The sequence below is a fragment of the Chiloscyllium punctatum genome, chromosome 39, assembly GCF_047496795.1.
Source record: "Chiloscyllium punctatum isolate Juve2018m chromosome 39, sChiPun1.3, whole genome shotgun sequence".
NCBI classification, from domain to species: Eukaryota; Metazoa; Chordata; class Chondrichthyes; order Orectolobiformes; family Hemiscylliidae; genus Chiloscyllium; species Chiloscyllium punctatum.
The window spans coordinates 33755453-33779719 of record NC_092777.1 but is presented as its reverse complement, the minus strand read 5'-3'; the positions used below and the strand labels follow the sequence as shown (position 1 = coordinate 33779719).

At 41.2% G+C, this 24267-nt stretch overlaps 1 protein-coding gene across 1 annotated transcript in view; it reads left to right on the top strand.

The window, feature by feature from the left end:
• The window catches only part of cfap52 (cilia and flagella associated protein 52), an 88733-nt gene that overhangs the window by 13390 nt on the left and 51076 nt on the right, over positions 1–24267 (top strand). The window contains exons 6-10 of the mRNA XM_072558428.1: positions 2099–2215; positions 3777–3877; positions 12453–12623; positions 16926–17074; positions 17185–17330. Of these exons, the coding sequence (XP_072414529.1) occupies positions 2099–2215; positions 3777–3877; positions 12453–12623; positions 16926–17074; positions 17185–17330 (684 nt within the window). The remainder of the gene's footprint in view (positions 1–2098; positions 2216–3776; positions 3878–12452; positions 12624–16925; positions 17075–17184; positions 17331–24267) is intronic.

Below are 24267 nucleotides of genomic sequence, written 5' to 3'. Positions count from 1 at the left end.
TGGTGGTCAGTCACTGAACATGTTCACAAGAGGCTGCAAATGTGTTTTTCACAAAGTATGGTCAGACTTCTATTAGGAAAAAAAAACTATGTTACTCTGTAGGAAAAATGGTTGAAACAGAGTTCTTACAAATATCAAAAATAAAGGTTCAAACCTTTTACTCTTAACTACAACTGTGCGCTATCCAAGCAGTAAAAGGCCACCCTATTTCCACTGTAATGTTCCTTGCTCAATGGACATGGCTGTATTTTGGTTCTTTTCAGCTAACTTCAGTATTTATTTATTCAACTCTATCTTCCTGAGTTAATGTCTCCCCAGGAGACTCTTAAACAAACTGCCAACACAGCTCATGTATTCCTTAGCATGTGTTCCTTAAGCTCATGCATTCAACAATTTGTAGATTGTCTTTCTCTCTTGACACCTTAAAATCTTCTGTTACTAGAACTTTCTATTACTAACTTCTAAGCCACTCAGGACTTCTTTTCTTTGTTTTGAAGGCTTCTAAACTATATTGGTTGTGTCACTGGCTGTTTTCTCTCTGAAAGAAAATTATGTCAATGTTATAAATTAATGATTTGGAGATGCCGAAGTTGGACCTGGGTGTACAAAGTTAAAAATCACACAACACCAGGTTATAGTCCAACAGGTTTAATTGGAAGCACACTAGCTTTCGGAAAATCACTGATGAAGGAGGATGAAGGAGCGATGCTCCGAAAGCTAGTGTGCTTCCAATTAAACCTGTTGGACTATAACCTGGTGTTGTGTGATTTTTAACGTTATAAATTAAGATCTCTTTGAGGATCAACTAGAATAGCTTCAGTGTTGATTAAGAGCTGGTGATGCTCATTGAACTTTACATATAAGAGCTGGATTCTTTCCTAATGGGGAGCTGGCTTCTAACAGGTAAAGGGTCATGAAGGGAAGGTGGAAGATGGTGTTTCCATGTTAAACCATAGATTTATAGTAAAATCTTTGTAAATATAGAAAAAAAAATGTTCTTATACAAGGGTACAAGATATAAATAGAAACACAATTTCAAGTTTCCCACTGTTATATTATGGGGCATCATGCTCCATATTCAGACATTTTTCTGTAGAGGCAATCCTCCAAGTAAAATCATCCAATACTGGATGACTAGTATCTCCCCACCTAAACTGAGAGATTTCTGTTGTCTCCAGCACCTGCTTCAAACTGGCTGTATCTATCCAAAGGCCTCTTAGACATTTTGTAGAATGCACGTTATCCCACAAAAACTAGTTATCTCTGTAGCATTCTTTGGTAATGTTCTTTCATTCCCTTTTACTGTTTCCTCCATATTCTTGGAGAAATAGAACGTTATATCAATAGCGTCATTTGAGCCAGAGTTTCAACAGATGATGTGCTCTTCACCACTGTTACCATTTTCTTTACCTCCTATGCCAAGGGGCAATTTTTCTCATTTTCCCACACAAGGAATATCACAAATCATGCTGCACCAGAAAATCCATCACAAACGTTTGTTTGCAACGTATTACTAAAATTGATTGCCTTTTGGATGGTTCTCTCTTTCTAAAAAAAACTGGTTTCTGTCTCTGCCTCCCTGTGTTGTATAACAATTTCTTGCTATGTAACAGACCAATATTATTTCTCTCTTCTACCCTTGTTTTCAAGGCATTTATTATCTACCTCAAAGGATTTTTAAAGACCTCAGTTAAATGCATGTAAACAAATTTCCAAACAAACCAATTCGACTCTTGAACTCAACAGTGAGGACAAAACTATGTTCTTCCCTCTTAATCTCATATATGTGTATGAAGTATAAATCAAACTTAAAGCTATACATGATTCTGTCAACCTTAGAACCCACATTTCTAAATAATAATGAAAATGTTTCACCATGTTTTTTCTACAAAACTTTTTTTTTGTGGTTTGATTTTCAATTACATCTAAAATGAAAGCTATCAAATGCTGCATTTAATGAAATATTTATAAGTGACAGTCTTTACTTTAAAAATATAACTCTTGTTATAATTTTTATTAGATGATTGCCTGAAATTTTGTCTTCTTTCATCATAAATGTACAGCTGATCTCATGGTTGCTTCACTTCTTCACTGCTAGGTAACAAAAGATGATAGTTTCTTCTATTGTGGAACTACTACTGGTGATATTTTGATGATCAGCATGAAAACTGGACTGCTGAATAATTATGGGCCAATAAAGAATAAGTTCAGTTTGGTAAGCTGTGAACTTGGTCAGTTCAGTTTGTAAAGTGCCAAAATGGTCCAATTTTCAATTAGTGTTGCATTAACTAAAGCAAAGAGAGTTTGGAAATCATGGAGTTCTTGGTGATTGATGTAGTGGCCACTCTAATTATTTGCACAAATAACTTACTATTTATACAGTGTATCATGCATGTCCATATACACTGATCTTGTTTTCTTAATTTAGCAAGATCATTATAATCGTTCAATTAAACTGGAGAAATCACAATCACCCCACCAATAGCCACCAACCAGCAACAAGAATCAAGTAGCACAAATGCACTCTCTACATAATATTAATCATGTGATGTTAGGATGGACTGTGTGGGTCTAGATACTTTTGATATATTCTTAGTCAATGGATGAAAATTAGATTAAAATAACATTAAAAAATTAGATTATTTGGCTGATTGTGGTTGCTAATGTGAAAAACTCATGGCTGACATGATTTTCTTTTAGATTAGATTCCCCACAGTATGGAAACAGGTCCTTGGCCCAACAAGTCCACCCCGACCCTCCGAATAGCAACCCACCCAGACCCATTCCCCTACCCTATATTTAGCCCTGACTAATGCACCTAACACTATGAGCAATTAAGCATGTCCAATTCACCTTACCTGCACATCTTTGGATTCTGGGAGGAAACTGGAGCACCCGGAGGAAACCCACACAGACACGGGAAGAATGTGCAACTTCCACAAAGTCGCCCTGGTCCCTAGTGCTATGAGGCAGCAGTGCTAACCACTGAGCCACCCCATGACTTTCACCCCACTTATCTCCTTGTCCCCCATAACTCTAGCCTCTCTTAGTGAATAAAAATCCTTTAAACTGATTTTTTAAAATATATTCTCTGTGAGTGTCACATCAGCTATTTCTATCTTAAATATAAAGCCCCTTATTATACTATACACCAAAGTGTTAGATTCATTCACAAAGGAAATATTCTCCCAGTATCTATGCTGTTAAGCCTATTAAGAATCTTTATATGTTTCAATCAGACCATATCTCATTCTTCTAAACTCCAGTGAGTGTACACTCAAGTGACTCACACCTTCCTCAGAAACCAATCCTTTTATTCCATAAGTCAACCCAGTAAATTTTCTCTCAAGTGAACTGAGTGGAAGTATATTCTTCCTTAAGAAAGAAGACCTAAACCGTGAACAACATATTCGATTCTGACCGGTTGTGTTTTTCCATACTCGACTTGGATCTCGGAGTCCTCACTTTCTCCTGGAACAACGTGGAAGAATTAGGAGGGGAATACAGTTGTTGTGGTTCTGTTCGCTGAACTGGAAATTTGTGTTGCAGACATTTCGTCCCCTGTCTAGGTGACATCCTCAGTGCTTGGGAGCCTCCTGTGATACAGGGGAATACAGTAGTTGTTTAAAAAATCCAGGTGATTAGAATGTATCTAGATATCAAAAATAGTTTGATTTTCTAATTATCATGCTTATCATGTTAGTATTCAATATTTAACAAGAATTATTTTTGAAGTGAAATTAGAATTTGAATGGTTCATCTCACGTCATCTACAGGGTGTCACTGCAATAGTAGAGCTAAAATCGGAGGACATCCTTGTTGGATCTGGAGATGGTGTTATCGTTCTGTGCAAAACACCACACTTCAAGGCACTCAAGTATGTTTGAATATATTTAACGTTGAATATATATTTTATTAAACTTCTGTGCTAACAAATTACTACTTGTAATTACTTAAAAAATGTTTCATGGAGGAATTACAGAATTCATAAAATAGATTTCAGTATTGCAACAATTTGTTGTAAAAATAGTGCTACCCTGTACATTTTTTAGAAAAAAAATTCATTTAGTTTAACAATCTTCAGTTCAAAATGACCTGATACTGCTTTATTAAGCTGAATTACTTTTATCTTCTAATGTACGTTAGAGGTCTGTATGATACTGAAGATAAAATCTTTTAAGGGTCTGAGTGGTGTGGGCTATAGCAAGGTGTAAGATCTGTCAAGAAGTCCAGCAAGGCCTTGTATATTTTCCCACGTGGCATGGCAAGATTCTTGTCCGGTAGTGGTAAGTTGGCGATGATGCTTATTTAGCTCCTTGTTGATAACCCAACTCACCTAACTGATATTCTGCTTCCAACATTACCAAACTTGCCTAACAAATTAACTGACTGGAACATCAGAGCAATGTCTGGTAGATTCAACTCACCATTTCCTCCGGGTGACTTCCATGTTGCCCATGACTACACAGATCCCTTGGCATCATGGTAGCCCACAAAGCTACCAACACACTTTACTAAAGGTTTGCTAGGAACCTAAAGGACTCTATACCAACAACAGCAAAACGAATGTCATTTACAAAATACTATGCAAGGACTGTAGCAAACATGACATCGGACAGACAGAAAACTAGCCATCAGGAAACATGAACACCAACTAGCCACCAAAAGGCAAGACGCACGATCACTAGTATCCTACAGACAAAGAAGGACACCGCTTCGACTGGGACAACACATCCATCCTAGGACAGGCTAAAAAGAGACATGCACAGGAATTTCTAGAGGCCTAACATTCAAACTGGAACTCCATCAATAAACACACCAATTTGGACACCATTTACCAACCTTGGAGAAAGAGAACTAGAAATGATATCACCCACCTTAAGAGACCAAGGCACATTAATAGAAAACAGGACATAACACCAGTGCTTCACCAGAGGTTCTCTCTTGATATTACCTGGCATGGTGATAAAATGTCTGAAAACAAACCTTCCAGCTCAGTGAGAAAACTTAGAATCTGATGCATTAGGCCCTTAGCCCACATGCCATTCCATTCAGTGCACCTCATTAATGCCATGAAATAATGCTGGAGGGTGCAATGAAGTGTCTGGACCCTTTACAGAGACAGAAACAACCACAAAAATGGTGAAAACAAACATTCATAATACATTTCTTAACTATTCACAAGAGTAGTCTCATGAGTAACAGTGTCGTGCCATCAGTACATTTTCGTCTATTTCTCCCTCCTGCTGCATCGTAGTGAGATCTCCAGTCCCACAGTCAGCATTAGCCCAGGAGGTTTAGTGGGGTGACCTGGGAGAAGTTGTTTCTGAATGGGTCATATAGGCTGACGGTATTCTTCATTAGAATCACTACAGTGTGGAAGCAGGCTGTTCAGCCCACTGTATCCACACTGACACTCTGAAGAGCATCCAACCCAGACCCACCCCCCACCCTATCCCTGCAAACCTGCTTTTCCCCCTGGCTAATCCACCTAGGCAGCATATCCCTGGATACTTATGGGCAATTTAGCATGGTCAATCCACCTAATCTTAAAACTGTGGGAGGAAACCAGAGTACCAGAGTACCCCGTGGAAACCCACGGGGTTAATATGCAAACTCTATACAGACTGAAGGTGATATCAAACCCGGGTCCCCAACATTGTGAGGCAGCAGTGCTAACCACTGAGCCACCATGCCACCTTTGTTAGAACCTGCCTGACCCTCCTCAGCCTGAATGTCCAGGGTCAGAGTTGGACAGCGAGGGTCTGACAATATCTGCCAATGCCCTGAATGGAAACTGCTGAGGGGCCTGTGTGTGGCTCCTCCTCCAGCTGCTTTCTCTTGGCACAAGCCTGCTTTCTTTTGCTGAGGAGTCACCTGGGTGAGGATCAAGGTTCCCCATCTCCTTCTTGCCTGACTACCAATGGCTGGGATGATGGATTGCAGATATAGATGCCCTCTGCTCTTCAGAAAGCTACTAACCCATCCATGGAAGCATTCATGTAGTCACATGATTTTCTGCAATGGTAGAACTTTGGATCAGTGAGAGACATTACATCCCATCTGTTCTCTCCTGATCCACCCCACGCAGGTGAATAGAGTACCTCAGTATCCTCCCCATCTGGTTCCTAGTTTCTGGCAATCTATCAAGTGCAAGTGGCCTGTGATATTTCTCCCTCACCATCATCATAACAGTCACAGTGTGGTGCTCATCAGCCTCTGATCTGACACTCATTGAGCATACTAACCCCATTGAGGTGTCAATATTGGATCTGGTGGAGCAATACAGAAGGCTGCCTTGCTGATGTTTCCTGTATAGTCTCCACACAATTGTCCTCAGAGATGGAAGACATGTCTTCTTGAAGACACAGACAGTTCTCCACAGATGTATTTGGGAGTTTAGGAGGTTTGGTAAGACACAAGAGGCTAGTCATTAGAAGTGGTTTTCAATGTATGACAGTAGCTACCTGGTCAATGTAATAGCAGTATACAACAGTGGTACTTACTTGGTTGATGCGACATGGATGTGTCTGCAGGAGAAGTCTTCTCCTGTGAGGGCAAGAATACTGTCTTCCAAGAGGGAGAGGACATGGATATCAAGAAAACCCTTCCCCATTTGTTTTGTATTGCAGTGTCCTATTATTTGATGTCTTCTGCAGTGATAGAAAAGGATTGAATGAGTAAGATGCAAATGAATGGCATGACTTGTGGTGCTGGTGAATGTGGGAGAAAGGTGTTGAGATGTTCCGAGTGAGTGAGTTGGCAGTATAGAGGGAATGCAGGGTTGGTGGTGGAGGAGGATGAATGATAACAAGAGAAAATGATAGAAGGTGTTTCATGCAACATTGGGGATAACAGAGCAGGAGCCTTGTGGGATGTGGATGCAGTGGCAGGGATCCAGTGAATGCAACTTAACAGAGAATAGAGAACGGTACTTGGGTGGAGTGGAGAAGGTCATTAACCTTCTTTTAGCGCTGCAGCACTGTTGTCTGCACCCTCGAGATGGCACTGGTGATGATGCTGCTCCTTTAACAAGGTTATGCTGTCATTCTTTTTTTTCAGAGTGGTCGTAAAGACATAGATTCCAAAAGGTCTACATTTAAGGGTATTAGGGCCAATTTGATTATAGCTAACAGATACTACCCCAGGCAAAAGGTTTTCAAGTTTAAAAAAAACACTTGTACAATGAAAGGGGAGTGGCCAGTTCTCCCAGCTCAACTTTTCTCTGGTTTGGTTTTTGCAGTCTGGCTGTTCACTGAAAGCAGTCAGAGTTTTGAGGCTGCTGGTCCAAGAAACATGGAAGGAGGTGTTCCTTGCTGAATCTCTCTGCCATCTCTCTCTCTCCTGTAGGACCAAGGGGTGTTTATGGGGATTGTTGCAAGTAGTTGGAACAGCATCATTAAGTTGGGATAATCTGTTCGGTTTTCAGATAAGTTATTCTACATTCTGTTCTCTTTTGTTTGTGTTTCATTCGGTAATCTTGTAAATAAATTCTGTTTTGTTTAAAACTAAGTGGATTGACCAGTTGCATCATTCTTGGAATATCCACACTATACCTGCTGAAAACATCGAACAAATTTAGGGTCTGGGCTACTTTCTTGAAATGTTTTGAGGGGGTTTGGCCTGGTCCATAAGAGACTAGATTTGTTTGATAGTTTGATAGTTCCAAATTGGGATTAGGGTTATTGGACTGAAAGGCTACAGGTGTCGGGTGTGAGTGTCTTTTGTTCTGGCTGTTGATTTGGGTTGGTTTAAACAGTGCTTGCCTAGCAATGGGTCTTTAAGACACTAAGAGGTTTCTGTAGGTGGAAGAAGTGACATTGGGGGTTTTGCAAAAGTTGCTTATGGTCAAGCTGCTGGAATTAGCAGACAAGCTGGGGTTGGAGCTGCCAAGGGAAAGAGAGATAATCAGAACAATAGCTCAGCATTTAAATTTGCTGGAAACACCATCAGAAACTTTAGACATGACTAAAGTTCAATTGAAAGTGAAGCAACTTGAGTTAAAGGCAAAAGGCAACAGAAATGAAATAGTTTGAATTATGATTAAAAGCAGAGGAAAGAGAGGGAGAAAGAGAGAAAGAAGAGAGAAGAAAATAAGAAACAAAGGGAATTTGAACTTCAGAAATTGGCACTTTGACAGGAAAGTCAGCTTAATAGGATGGAGATGAAGGTTGAAGGTAAGCTTCGTGAGGAAGAGAGTGATGGTGAGCAAACTCATGGTAGCCAAAGGCCTGGTGAGGATCTGTTTCAATATATTTACACACTGCCTAAATTTGATGAGAAGGATGTGGAAGCCTGTGGGATATAGGTAAAGTAGTGATACTTCTGCAATCATAATTACTTATGCAAGGTAAATGCATTCACAGCAGTGTATAATTGTTTCAACCAAGAGCTGAGTCAACAAGAATGAAAACTATGTGGAGAAAATATATAATTGTTTTTGTATTAGCTAAAATGTGCATACAAGAATAAAACGTGCCTGCAAACAATGGTAGATGTTACAGACAAATAGATAAGGTGTTGCGAGGATGTGGGTTAAGCCAGATATGCTTGTACAAGCAGTGGTTATAAGCATCTGTTTCCCACTTTTGCAAAAACACAAAAACAAACCTCAATTAAAAGGTCATAAGGATCAATATGGTTGGGGAAAGGGAGGAAATGTCACAGGTGGAGGAAGTAGATAATAGTGAAGAAGGATATACCTAACAATGGGCCACAGCAGGATGTGGTGAAATGGCCGAGTAAAACTTGTACTTTGTTATGCACAAGGCCGGATAAGGCAAGAGATAAACAATAGTAATGGGCACCGGGTTGGGAGTAGTGAATCCTATATAAGATATGTACTTGCTAAACTCTGTGTACCCTATTCCAGCCACCACGCTTGCAAACGTATAATAAACATACTGATTGCTTCAGATCTTGTCTTGGACTGAAATTATTGAAGTGGGTGAGCTTTGTTTTTCACAAAGCCTTTTTTCATCTTATTTGAAAAGGTGGATAAACAACTGCGGTGGCCAGTGATCATGTGGGTTTTGTTGATACAAACAAAACTTGTGGGGAGAGCTAGTGTCACTATCAGAGGAGGTACCTGGGGTGTATGAGGAGGTGGAGAAAGCCATCTTAAGTGCATATTAGGTTGTGCCAGAAGCCTACACACTACACTTGAGAAATCTAAGTTAAACCTATATTGAGTTTAAAAGGATCAAAGTCATTTTGATAGGTGCAGCTGGGCATTAAAAATAGAGTAAACCTGTGACATTCTTAGAAAAATAATTATTTTGGAGGAGTTTAAAAATTCACTTCCTGAAATGGTGAGAACTCATGTGGAAGAGCAGAGAGTTAAAATGGCAAGATTGAAATGGCTGATGATTATGAGTTGGTCCATAAATCAAAGTTTGGCTTCCAAAATCAATTTCTATCCATGAGGGATAGAACTTGTGGAAAAGAGAAATCCTCACGTGGAAAGGGAAAGTAAGTCTTGGTGAAGATCATATGGATAACTTACCACAGTGTAAAAAGGAAACCCTTGAAGGGAAAGAGAAATTTAAAAGCTCTGCTGTTTTCACTGCAATCAAGTAGGCCATATGAAATCACAGTGTTAGTGGGTTAGGAAAAGCACTGGCAAACCAGACGTAGGAAAATAGGATAAGTCAATGAATTTTGTTGGAATGATAACAGAAAGCACAGTGGAGGCTACGTAACTGCACCAGAATGTACAACCTCTTTGGAGGTTGGCTAAGGAAAAAGTGCCAGATCTTCTTAAAACATATACCTTAAAACATATACCTTAAAACATATACTCGCACAGGCCAAGAGCAGTAGGTAATGAGGTTACAATATTAAGAGATATAGGATCCTGTCAATCTGTAATGTTGAAAGATGAGGAGATATATACCTCCGAAGGACTATTGCCAAAAAAGCTGCTAGTATATGGAATTCACGCTGAGACAAAAAAACGCTCAATTATGCAAAGTGAGGTGAGAGTGTCCAATGAAGAATGGAGAAGTAATAGATGTAGTGGAGAAACTCTCAGCTCCAGGAATACAATTTTTCCTTGCTAAAGATATCACACATATTAACCTAATTGTGCATGATGTAGATATGAGAGATGCTGTTCCAATTAAGCAACACCCTTGTATGCATCACCCTCTGAAGTGGGCACAAGTTCAAAAGGAGATTGAACGCATTCTCCAAAACAACATAATCGAAGTGAGTTACAGGGACTGGAGCTCACCCAAAGGAATGGTGCCAAAACCAGATGGTACCCAACGATTGTGTGTGGACTATCGCAGTCAATGCCTTTACAAAGACTGATGCATATCCAAGTCTGTGTTTGGAAGACTGTGTTGAAAAGGTGGGACAAGCAACTTATCTTTCGAAGTTGGACTTACTCAGAGGGAACTGGCAGGGACCTTTGTCCAAAAGTGGAGACAATTTCGGCTTTTGTAATGCCAAATGGACTCTATCAGTTTAAAATCATGCTATTTGGCATAAAAAAGGAAAGCAGGCAGTCAGTATTGAGGCTGCTGTTCCAAGAAACAGCTCCACTGAAGAAGATGTTCCATGCTGAATCTCTGTCATCACTCTCTCTTCTGTAAGACCCTGTGTTTAATTTTATCTTTTGTGCCAAGGATTGTTTATGTGGACCGTTGCAAGTATTTGGAACAGGATCTTTAAATTGGGAATAATCTGTTGGGTTTTCAGTTAGTTTAAGTTATTCTATGTTCTGTTTTCTTTTGTTTGTGTTTCATTCGGTTTAAAACTAAGTGGTTTGACCAGCAGCATCACTCCTGGAATATCCACTCTACACCTGCTTAAAACAACAAGCAAAATTAGGGTCTGGGCTGCTTTCTTGACATGTTGAGAGGGTCTGGCCTGGTCCATAACACACTGGCCCAGATGGGGTGATCTCTGACCAAGCTGGCATTGTCTTATGGCATGGCCTCCTCTGATATTCCTCTCCTTCTTTGCACTATTCCTTCAGTCAAGAACTCCAGTTTTCTGTCAGAGAAATGTGGTCCCAACTTTCCCTTCTCAGCCATCACTGTCTCCACATAGCCTGCACATCCCTGGACGCAATAGGCAATTTAGCGCGGCTAACCTGCACATCACTGCACTGTGGGAGGAAGCCAGAGCACCCGGAGGAAACCCATGCAAATACAGGGAGATGGTGCAAATTCCAATTCAGTAAGTAAAACCATAAAGACTTGAGATAAGGGTGTAACTTCTCAAGATTGGAGTGTCTGTAAGGGATAGTATTGGGAAACAGGTTGCAACTTAATTTTGCTTTGTATTTTATATCTTCTGAACTGTCTTTTATATTTGGATAGCTGGGTTTTTCCTTCTATTGTGTAATATGTATGTGTCTGATGGTAAGTAAAAATTTGCAGCCTTGGCTATGTCTCAATGACTAACCGCCGTGTTAATTAACCAAACAAAAAAAGAAAGTATGATCTTGCAAGCAAGTTTCATTCTAGATCTAACTTATCCAGTCGTACCATCAGCTGGAATCTTAATATATATTACTGAATTCATTATCCTGAAGCCTGACCTAATAATCTAGAGATATGTATTAAATCACGTGATTGCAGGGAAATTTAAATTTATTTGATTAAATAGCTGTGGTGGCTGTGGAACTATTAGATTGGTGCAACTCCCACTCATTCATAAAATAAACCTACTGCTGGCTACAGGCAATCACAATATAGTTGACTGTTAAGTGCTCTCTTTACAGTCTACACACTGTCTTGCAAGTTTTTCATCCACAGATTGGCCTCTTGAAATTTAAATGTATTTATGTTTTGTTCTTTTATTGATGACCGTAAATATATTGCGGGTCTGTAAGAGAATGCATAAGCCACTCATTTCCCTCCATCCAGGTAATTGTAGATGTTTTAATCAACTGTTCAGGCATTTGTGACATACCTCTGATAAAGGAATATAAAGGAGAAATTTGACAATCAACAAATATCAAATTAGTTTTCAGGGCCAGTAAAGATAACATGAAGCATGAGCTTAATATGCCATTTAGTCAGTTACTTATCGTTCTGCTGGATATAACTTATTCAACAATTTTTATAGCGAGATATCACCTTATCAGTTCAGTGGTTTCTACTTCTGGGTTGTGGGTGGGCAGGCCTGCAGCTTCACCAGAACACCCTAAGGGAAGCATAGAATTACTGACAATAAGTTTTGGTTCGCCAAGTTTAGCTGCACACATGCAAATTACAAAGATCAATTTCAGAGAAGCAAGGATTTTGCACCTTGACAATTTTGCTACTGCAAGACACCAGTTGATACTCAAGAAACTAAATGAAGTTATTTGTAATGTACTGTATTACATATTTCATTCTGTCTAATAATGTTTATGTAATTCTGTACATAGTTATAATTTGTGCATGTGACCCACTACTTTAAGATTGCATTGGGAGGATCTTTATTTTCATTTCCAGAAAAGTGCAGGTGGATGGTGGTATCACTTCAATCAGTCTTCGTGGTCAAGGGCACCAGTTTTTTGTTGGGACCATTACATCCCAGATATACCGATTTAACTTCACTGAGTTCAAAGAGGAGCTGATCACTACATGTCACAGTAATGCTGTTCTTGACATAGCATTTCCCTGGTAGGTTTGTAGAATTTGCTGTATTTATGGACACACTTCATTATCTTTAATCTACATTACTAATAGAAAAGCTATTCAAAATATTTTGATTTCTAAAATTTATGGCAAGCACTATTTGACAATACCTTAAGATTCATCTAATTGCTTTATCAGTGTTACCAAACTTTAAAGATGTTAAAATTAACATTGAGTATTTTTGTTGGCAGAACAAAGTTAGTCACAGAGACATAGATCTCCATGAAGCAACAGGACTATTGTATTGGAAATCAGTTTTATTCTGAATGTACGAATTAGAACAGGTATAAAAATCGTGCTCACTATGGGTGAGAACAGTTGCGTATAAGAGGAATGGAAAGGATTGAGAGCAAGAAAGACGCATGCTACGATGAAAAAATTTTGAAAGCTTTCAGAAAAACACAACTGGCGTCTTAATCCATCAATTGACTTTCTGAAGTGTTGAAATAATTGATTAAGAAGTCAAAGGCAAAGCTGAAGAGATGAGAAGCCCCAACTGTAGATTGAAAACGATATCTGATTTGACCTGTGTTATACACTGTGTCCACACTATGATCTGCATTAGCAGCAGGGTTCTCTTGTAGTTTATAGCACATTTCACCATGAAGTTCTCTCCTTGTCCAGACCTCTTGAAGATATTTTCCCATATCTTGTGAAGGTACCCCTCCAAAATCATTATGTGACAGTTAACTCTGTGGCTTTCCTAGATTTAATACAAAAGAAATCTTAATAGAGGTGCTGCAGGCAACAAGTAGTGAAACACTTAGCTCAAAGGCTCATGACAACTAAACACTAGCAAAGTGCAAGCAAACAAAACAGGAAATATACCTTAGAAATAGCCTCCAAACTGTAACATGAGTATCGAAATGAGTTGTCATGAAGGATGGAAGTTTTTACATGCCAGCAGAACAATGTTCCTCTGTTGTTTAAACTTTAGAGTGAATCTTTCACCTGTTTCACAGAGGAGCTACCTGTTGTCAGGACTCCAAAATTGCATGTAATGGAGAAAGACAGCAATGAAGTGACATTACAGGTTTCTACCCATTTTTGTTAATACTAACGTTCTGCAAACTGGTGCATATTGGCATTGTGATGAGAAAAAAAAAATCAGCCTCACATTAAAACAAATGGAGCAAGAAATAGTTTAAGGGATCCTGGCAAAGCTGTAAATGTTTTCTACAAGCACAATCCTCTGTCCCCACCACTGCAACTCATTTATTAACTTGGGTAATTTAACCCACTTGCACTTGTATTAAAACATCATGAACTGTTAAAATAATGTATATATTGTCGTGTTTCAGAATGCCAGTTTGAGACTGTATCTTTATGTTTAAAGTGTGTGAAAGGGGTCATATGACTGTGTCTGGATGATTTTGTTTATTCATCCATGAGATTATGTGAATTTTACTAGCCACGCCAACATTTACTGCCCATCCCAACTTACTCTTAAGGATGTGCTGGCGAGCTGCCTTCTTGAACCATTGCATTCCTCTGGAGTACAGGTGCACTCTCAATATTGTTGGGGAGGGACTTCCAGGGTTTTGATCCAGTGACAGTGAAGGAAAAGTGATATAGTTCTGAGTCAGAGTTGTGTGTGTGGCTAAGAGGGGAACTTTCAGGTGCTTGTTTTCCCACCTGTCTGCTGCCTTGTGCATTTAGCTAGTAGAGATCATAGGTCAGCAAAGAGAGTCAGAGCAGCCTTGGTGAGTTACTGTTGTACAATTTGTAGATGGAAATCACTGCTGCTACTGAGCATTGGTGATGGAGGGAGTGAGTGTTAAATATGGTAGATAGTGTCTCAATCAAGCAAATAGCTTTTTTCTTGATCATATCAAACTTCTTGAGTGTTGTTGGAGCTGCACCCATCAATCCAAGTGAACAATATTCCATCACACTCTTTTCTTGTGCCTTGCTAATGATGGCTAGGCACTGGGGAATGAGGAGGTTAGTTATTTACAGCAGTCTGACCTGCCCTGGTAGGTGGAATATTTAAATGGATAATTCAGTTCAGTTTCTGGTCAATTGTATTACCATAGAGGCACAAAATCCCTACAATGCTGTCAGCTCAAGCCTCGATATTGTCCAATTCTTACTGAATATGAACATAAGCTGCTTCAGAGTCTGAGGATTTATGAATGTTGGACATTGTGCATTTATCAGTGAACATCCCACTTCTGACATTATGATGGAGGGAAGGTCATTGATGAAAAAGCTGAAGATGGTTCAAACTATGACAATATCTTGAGGAACCCTTGTGAAGATGTAGTGGAGGTGATATGACTGCCTTCCAGTAACCTCAACCAATTTTTTTGTGTTAGGTGTGACTCCATCCTAACATTTTCCATAGTCTTTCCCATGATTTCTTTTGATTTACTTCCTTGATGCAACACTCATGAAATCCTACACTGATGTCAAGGTTAGTCACTTCCACCTTACCTTTGGAGTTCAGGTTACTTGTCCATGTTTGAAACAAGATTGTGATGTCATTAGGAATTGAGTAGACATAGCAGGACTCAGTGAGATGGTACTACTGGTTAATGAAGGGCTTTTGCCCGAAACGTCGATTTCGCTGCTCCTTGGATCCTGCCTAAACTGCTGTGCTCATCTAGCACCACTCAACCAGAATCTGGTTTCCACTACTGGTTAACATTGTCAATAATCACCTCCATCACTTTGCTATTGATGAAGACTAGACTGACAGGGCAGTAATTATCTGGGTTGGATTAGTCATGCTTTTTATGGACAGAACATATTTGTGCAACCTTCCACAATGTCAAGTGGATGCCTGTGTTGCAACTGTCCTGGAACAGCTTGGGTATGTGTGCAGCAAGTTCTGAACCATAAAACTTCAGTGCTATTGTATTACCTGATATGCTGGGTTCCACTGCCGTTGTTTGTGGAGCATTCTCCTCTAGTGAGTTGCTTAATTGTCCACCTCCATTCATGACTGGATGTTTTGAGACTGTAGAACTTACATTTGATCTATCAGTTGTTTGCTCCTGTGGTTGTAAGCTGCTTCTTCTGTTTGTCATGCAGGTAGTCCTGTGTTGGAGCTTCACTTCATTTTTAATGATGCCAGGTTGGTGTTCCTGGCACACCTTCCTGCATCTTCTTTGAACCAGAATTGATTTCCCAGCTCAATTGTAATGGTAGATTGGGTGATATGCTGGTGAATGAGGTTACATATTGTGGCAGAATGCAGTTCTGCTGCTACTGAAGGCCCACAGTGCCTTATGTATGCCTAGTTTTGAGTTTCTAGATCTGTTCAAAGTCTGTGCTACTTGGCACACTAGTCGAGCCACAGTACCCTCAATGTGAAGGTGGAACTTTGTCTCCATAAGGACTGTGTGGAGGTCACTCCTACTGACACTGTCATGGATGGATGCATCTATGAAGGTAAATTAGTGAGAAATGTGTCATGTAAATTTTTCCTTCTTGTTAGTTCCTCTGCCACTGCCATTGTCTAGTCAAGCAGCCATATCGTTTATGACTCAGCCAGTTTGGCCAGTCAGGGAGCTACTGAACCACACAATTAATTGTTAAAGATCAATGAAAAACCCAAATCCTTATGCTGAGGGAGATGTGCCAGCTACTTAGATCTGGGCCCAGTGACAACTGTTTCTAAGTCCACAATAAGACACCCTAATTCTTCTAAGGCAGTCAGCAAGGCTTGCACCTTAAGCAGCATAAATATTGACTCGATCATTCACCACACAGAATTTAGATGGATGTTAGCACTCAGTTTGAAGTTAAAAATCATGCAGATTTAAAACAAGGCTGAAGTGTTCACCGAGCTGGAGCAAGAGGGAGAATCCCTTGGAAACTCTCATTGTGGAAGATTGTATTTGGAAAACAAAAAATAAATGGTTGGCAGCTATGAATCACTTTGCATTGATTCCAGAAAAATTGAATGTCTACTTAATAGACTAAATAACATAACAGAATCAGAACTTCTGATTGTCATTATAAGTAAAACATAGTATTCCATAATTCAAAGTATCAGTCATCTCGGAAATGAGTATAGTATTTAGTTAATAATGTTCTTTTTGCATTTTTCTCAGGCGAAGTTTTAAATTATAAAAGAAGTCTTGTGTCCTTTTTCAGCCAATATCTGGAAGTTTCCGTTTGTTTTTGAAGCTTATCAATCGCTATGGAGACCACAGCAATGCTAACAAGCCAAAGGAAATTTTCAGGAATTTTCCTTAATTCATTATGGTTTTTTGCAATAGATATTAAAAACCTTGAAAAAAGGCTTTCTTAATTACTACCTATTTGTTTCAAATATAGTGGAACCTCAGACCTGTTTGGAACATGTTCAAAGGCTGAAATACGAATCTGGCACACACCCACCAATAAAGAGCTCCTGCGAATCTCTGTGCCTAATATGACTTGCAATGCCATTGAATTTATGCAAGATGGGAAAAGTATTATCAGCGGTATGTAATAGCATTTATTCAAAGTGTAAAACCAATAGAATTTCATCCTTTTTTGTTGGACATATTTCACCTTATTTTGAGAACTATTTCCAAATCTGAAATTTCCATAGCTTGGAATGATGGGAAGATTCGTGCTTTTACACCAGAGACTGGCAAATTAATGTATGCAATCAATAATGCCCATCATGATGGTGTCACAGCAATTGCTGCCACCAGTGACTGCAAGAAAATAATCAGTGGAGGTGGTGAAGGGCAGGTATGTACACACAACACAGTCTAATGTATGTCTAATGAAAAAAACATTGTAATATTTTTATGCATTTGCTTTAATAATCATGATATGAGCTCAGATCACGGTGGTTCCACATAATGGTGAAATATTGCTCTATAGTGATATTGGTTGACTTCTTAAAACTGTTTTTTCTCTGCCTTCCATATTTATGGTCCAGAATGACACAGAAACAGATGCTGAATTCTACAATACAGAAGAAGAAGGCCAGACTACTCATTGTGACGATATCAACTCTATGAAAGAGATGTCCATTTAGTCAACTCCCTTTCTGTCCTTACATGGCCTTGCCCTTTTTTCCCCTTTTCAAATATTTGTTCTCTGTTAGAAGTATTTAAGGGAGCTTCTTTCAGCCTTCTCCCCTCCCCCTCCCCCCAGCCAACAGTGAATTCAAAATTATAAAAACATGTTGCATGAAAATGCGTTTTTTTCCTTTTGGTCAATTATATATTACCTCTGGTGATCGATTAACCCTTCTATCATTGGAAGTGTTTTTGCCTATATTGCCCTCTCAAAACTTCAATAATTTGTATTAAATCTCCCCATAACCTTTTCTACTGGAAGCAGCACAATCCCAGATTCTCTAGTCTCTTCACCTGAAGTCCCTCATTCCTCTTACTAGTCCAATTAACCTCTTCCCATCCTTCAAAATCTAACTGACTTAAGCATCTTAACTCCATTCCCTTCTCTCTCATATATTTATCTAAATTCCCCTTAAATATGTCATTACATCTGCAATGTGTTGACCTGAAATGTATTTGAATCCATTTCATAGTTTATTATATTTACAAGTCATGCATTTTCTGCAGACTTTAAAGTTGTAGCTTTTAAACCCTAATCCAAATTATTATAAATATCAAAAAGAACAGTGACCCTGATAGACACAACTGTATACTTTCCTGTAATCTGAAAGAACAGTTCAATACCATATACTTCCTGTCTGTTAGCTAATTTTGTATCTGTTTCCCTCCGTTTCTTTAATCCCACGGGTTAATGTAACTATTATGTGGCACTTAGAGATTCATACAGAAAAAATTTTTACATTGCAATAGGATATTCTCCATATTACAAAGAAAATGTCGGAGTAACCATCTGGTCAGTCTTTTTAAAATAGCCTGCCATCAGTCCCACAAATCACTGAAAGATGGAAGAAAATTGGAAGAGACAATGCAAAAGTAAATGTCAGGAATGGGAAAGGATTTTTTTCCATTTTTCATGGGAAATGGGCACTCGAGCCCAGTATTTATTGCCCATCCCTCATTGTTAGTGTATTACCGACTTGAACTGTTGAAGTCTGTGTGACGAAGGTAGCCCTAGGTTGATGTTGAATATGGAGTTGCAGGATTTTAACTCACTGACAATGAAGGACCTGTGATATATTTCTAGGTCAGGATGGTGTGCAGTTGGAGGGGAACTTTCAAATGAATTCATTCTCATGTACCTAAAAATGCTACAGTGTAGCTTGTAAGTGGTATAAATTGCAACTGCTTTGCTTGTTGGCAGGGACAGTGAATGCATAATGTGGTGGATGGGGTCAATTAGACTGCTCTGCCCTGGATAGTCTGATAGTTCTTGAATGTTGATGGAATTGCAGTCGTCCAGATGAGTGGAATCTATTTCATCATGTCCTTGACTTGCATATTGGAGATGATCAGAAGGCTTTGCTGAGTTAATGCTCACAGAATTAAAGCCTATGATCTGCTCTTGTCGCCACAATGTTGATGTGACCAGTTAAATTTCTGGTCAATGGTGGCCCACTTCCCCACAGAATGTTGATGATGGGAAATTTGATGGTGATAATGATGATGAATGTCAAGGGGAGATGTTTACACTGTTTCTTGTTGGAGTTGTTGGTTGGCATTGCCTGGAGGAACTCTGGTAACTGTTATGGAGCTGAGATAATTAGCCTTCAATGACCCCAACTATTTTCATTTTTGTTGGGTAGGACTGCAGGCAGTGGAGAGTTTCCCCTAATTCCCATTGACTTTCAGCTTGTTCTGACTCTTTAAGGAAATTTCTTATGCCAACTTAGTCTAGCCTATACATGATTTCAGTATAGTGATACTTAGCTGCTTTGTGAAACAGCCTATCAAGCCACTCAGTTCTGTCAAAGCATGACAGAGCTGCTCCACAAACTAGTCAAGCAATAGCCTTACATAATTGTGCTCAGCAAATTATATATTATAACTCATTTTACAGACTCCTCCATTTCTGAGTATGTCCTGTCCTACCATTAGGGCAGACCCATCAAGGTGACAGCAAAGTGCTATACAGTTGGAATGGAATGGTCCTGGAAACACCAAATATTCACTTTAGAAGCCATGAATTTACATGGGATACGGTCAGTCATGCTCCTGCCAATTTCACCAACTACCTTCCTGCAACTGGTGAATCAGTACCATGTTGAATTCATGTTGAACATTGCTTGGAAGAAGCATTGAGGGTAGGAAGGTCATAGAATGTATTTATATTAGGGGGCTTAAATATCTATCACCAAGACTGGCTCAGTATACTTTACAACATGTTGTGAGGAACTATCATTGTGCTAAGTGTGGTAGCCTTTGAAAAAAATCTAGCAACTCAAGTCTGTACACCCATGAGGTGTGTGGGCTTTCAGCAGCAGCAGAGTCGAAGCCCAACACAACCTCCAACTTCATGGTCCAGCATATCTTGCACTGTACCATTACCATCAAACTAACTAATCAACCCTGGATCAATGAAAAGTGCAAGAGGGCAAGCAAAGAGCAGCACCAGATATTCCTAAAAAAAAGAGGTATCATCCTATTGACACTACAAATAGGAGAAAGTGAGGACAGCAGATGCTGGAGATCAGAGTTGAAAAATGTGTTGCTGGAAAAGCGCAGCAGGTCAGGCAGCATCAAAGGAGCAGAAGAATTGACATTTCGGGCATAAGCCCTTCTTCATGAATGAGGAGGGTGTGCCAAGCAGGCTAAGATAAAAGGTAGGGAGGAGGGACTTGGGGGAGGGGCATTGGGAATGCGATAGGTGGAAGGAGGTTAAGGTGAGGGTGATAGGCCAGAGAGGGGTTGGGGGCGGAGAGGTCGGGAAGAAGATTGCAGGTCAAGAAGGCGGCGCTGAGTCCTAGGGTTGGGACTGAGAAAAGGTGGGGGGGAGGGGAAATGAGGAAGGTGGAGAAATCTGCATTCATCTCTTGTGGTTGGAGGGTTCCTAAGCGGAAGATGAGGCGCTCTTCCTCCAGGCGTCGTGTTGCCATGGTCTGGCAATGGAGGAGGCCAAGGACCTGCAATGTCCTTGGCGGAGTGGGAGGGGGAGTTAAAGTGTTCAGCCACAGGGCGGTTGGGTTGGTTGGTACGGGTGTCCCAGAGGTGTTCTCTGAAACGTTCCGCAAGTAGGTGGCCTGTCTCCCTAATGTATAGGAGGCCACATCGGGTGCAGCGGACGCAGTAACCGATGTGTGTGGAGATGCAGGTGAATTTGTGATGGATATGGAAGGATCCCTTGGGGCCTTGGAGGGAAGTGAGGGGGAGGTGTGGGCGCAAGTTTTGCATTTCTTGCGGTTGCAGGGGAAGGTGCCGGGAGTGGAGGTTGGGTTGGTGGGGCGGTGTGGACCTGACGAGGGAGTCGCGGAGGGAGTGGTCTTTCCGGAACGCTGATAGGGGAGGGGTGGGAAATATATCCTTGGTGGTGGGGTGTGTTTGGAGGTGGCGGAAATGACGAAGGATTATACGATGTATCTGGAGGTTGGTGGGGTGGTAATTGAGGACCAGTGGGGTTCTGTCCTGGTGGCGATTGGAGGGGCGGGGTTCAAGGGCGGAGGAGCGGGAAGTGGAGGAGATGCGGTGGAGAGCATTGTCAACCATGTCTGAGGGGAAATTGTGGTCTTTGAAGAAGGAGGCCATCTGGGTTGTTCGGTATTGGAACTGGTCCTCCTGGGAGCACATGCGGCGGAGGCGAAGGAATTGGGATATGGGATGGTGTTTTTATAGGGGGCAGGATAGGAGGAGGTGTAATCTAGGTAGCTGTGGGAGTCGGTCGGTTTATAATAAACATTCGTGTTGAATCGGCCGTCTGAGATAGAAATGGAGAGGTCTCGGATGGGGAGGGAGGAGTCTGAGACGGTCCAGGTAAATAAAAAGGTGGGGGGTGGTGCCAGTGTAGCTGCGGAAGATGGACTGTTCCACATATCCGACGAAGAGGCAGGCATAGCTGGGGCCCATGCGGGTGCCCATGGCTACTCCTTTGGTTTGGAGGAAGTCGGAGGATTGGAAAGAGAAGTTGTACAGAGTGAAGACCAGTTCAGTCAGTTGAAGGAGGATGTCAGTGGAAGAGTACTGTTTGGTTCGGCGGGAGAGGAAGAAGCAGAGGGCTTTGAGGCCTTCGTGATGGGGGATGGTGGTGCATAGGGACTGGTTGTCCATGGTGAAGATAAGGCGTTGGGGGTCGGGGAAGTGAAAATCATAGAGGAGGTGCAGGGCGTGGGTGATGTCCCGAACGTAGATGGGGAGTTCTTGGACTAAGGGGGACACCTACTTGCGGAACGTTTCAGAGAACACCTCTGGGACAGCCGTATCAACCAACCCAACTGCCCTGTGGCTGAACACTTTAACTCCTCCTCCCACTCCGCCAAGGACATGCAGGTCCTTGGCCTCCTCCATCGCCAGACCATGGCAACATGACGCCTGGAGGAAGAGCGCCTCACCTTCCGCTTAGGAACCCTCCAACCACAAGGGATGAATGCAGATTTCTCCACCTTCCTCATTTCCCCTCCCCCCTTTTCTCAGTCCCAACCCTCAGACTCAGCACCGCCTTCTTGACCTGCAATCTTTTTCCCGACCTCTCCGCCCCCAACCCCTCTCCGGCCTATCACCTTCACCTTAACCTCCTTCCACCTATCGCATTCCCAATGCCCCTCCCCCAAGTCCCTCCTCCCTACCTTTTATCTTAACCTGCTTGGCACACCCTCCTCATTCCTGAAGAAGGACTTATGCCCGAAATGTCAATTCTCCTGCTCCTTGGATGCTGCCTGACCTGCTGCGCTTTTCCAGCAGCACATTTTTCGTCATTACAAATAGGACAAACACCATGACAGAGCCAAGCAAATCTACAACCAATAGATCAGATCTAAGCTCTTCAGTCATAGAGATGTACAGCAAGGAAATAGACCCTTCAGTCCAACTCGTTCATGCCGACCAGATATCCTAACCTAACCTAGTCCCATTTGCTAGCACTTGGCCCATATCTCTCTAAACCCTTCCTATTCATATACTGACCCAGATATCTTTTAAATGTTGCAATTGTGCCAGCGTTAACCACTTCCTCTGGCAGCTCATTCCATGCACGTACCATCCTCTGCATGAAAAAGGTGCCCCTTAGGTCCCTTTATATCTTTCCCCTTTCACCCTAAACCTATGCCCTCTAGTTCTGGACTCCGCCCCCCCCCCACCCCACCCCCCACCACCCAGGGAAAAGACTTTGTGTATTGAGCCAATCCATGCCCCTAATGATTTTATAAACCTATTCAGCTTCTCCCTACAGCTCAAATTCTCCAACCCTGGCAACATCCTGTAAATCTTTTCTGAACCCTTTCAAGTTTCACAACATCCTTCTGGGAAGGAGACCAGAATTTCACGCAATATTCCAAAAGTGGCCTAACCAATGTCCTGTACAGCTGCAGCATGGTCTTCCAATTCCTTTTCTTAATGCTCTGACCAATAAAGGAAAGCATACCAAATGCCTTCTTCACTATCCTATCTACTCACAACTCTGCTTTCAAGGAGCTATGAACCTGCAGTCCAAGGTCTCTTAGTTCAGCAACACTCCCTAGGACCTTACCATGAAGTGTATAAGTCCTGCTCTGATTTGCTTTTCCAAAATACAGCACTTCGCATTTATCTAAATTAAATTCCATCTGCCCAGCTGATCAAGATCCCACTGTACTCTGACGTAACCTTCTTTGTTGTCTACTATACCTCTAATTTTGATGTCATCTGCAAACTCACCAACTATACCTCCTATGTTCACATCCAACTCATTTATATAAATGACAAAAAGTCGTGGACCCAGCACCGATCCTTGTGGCACTCCACTGCTCACAGGCCTCCAGTCTGAAAAGCAACCCTCCACCACCACCTTCTGTCTTCTACCTTTGAGCCAGTTCTGTATCTAAGTGGCTAGTTCTCCTGTATTCCATGAGATCTAACCTTGCTAACCAGTCTCCCATGGGGAACCTTGTTGAATGCCTTACTGAAGTCCATATAGATCACATCCACCACTCTGCCCTCATGAGTCCTACCACATCCAGTTGTGAATGGTGGTGGACAATTAAACAAGCCACCTGGAGGAGGAAGCTTCACAAATATCCCCATCCACAATGATAGGGGAGCCTACCACATCAGTGCTGAAGGGAAGGCTGAAGCATTTGCAACAATTTTCACTCAGAAGTGCCAAGAGGATAATCCATCTTGGCCTCACCTAAAGGATCCTAAAATCATAGATGACAATCTTCTGTCAATTTAATTCACTCCACATGATATCACAAGACAGCTGAATACTGGATACTGTAACAACTGGCAAAACTTTGAAGACCTTTGCCTGAACATGCTGCATCTCTAGCCAAGTTTTTCCAGGAAAGGTATGCCACTGGCATCTACCTGACAATATGGAAAATTGCCCAGGTATGTCCTGTACACAAAAATCAGGAAGAGTCTACTCTGGCCAGTTATAGGCCCATCAGTCTATGCTCAATCTAAAGTGATGGGAGGTGTCATCAACAGTGCTATCAAGCAGTACCTGCTCAACAATGACCTGCACACTGATATATGGTTTGGATTCTAACAGGGCCACTCAGCTCCTGATCTCATTACAGCCTTACTTTAAACATGGACTTAAATGCTAAATTCATGAGGTAAGGAGAGTGTGACTG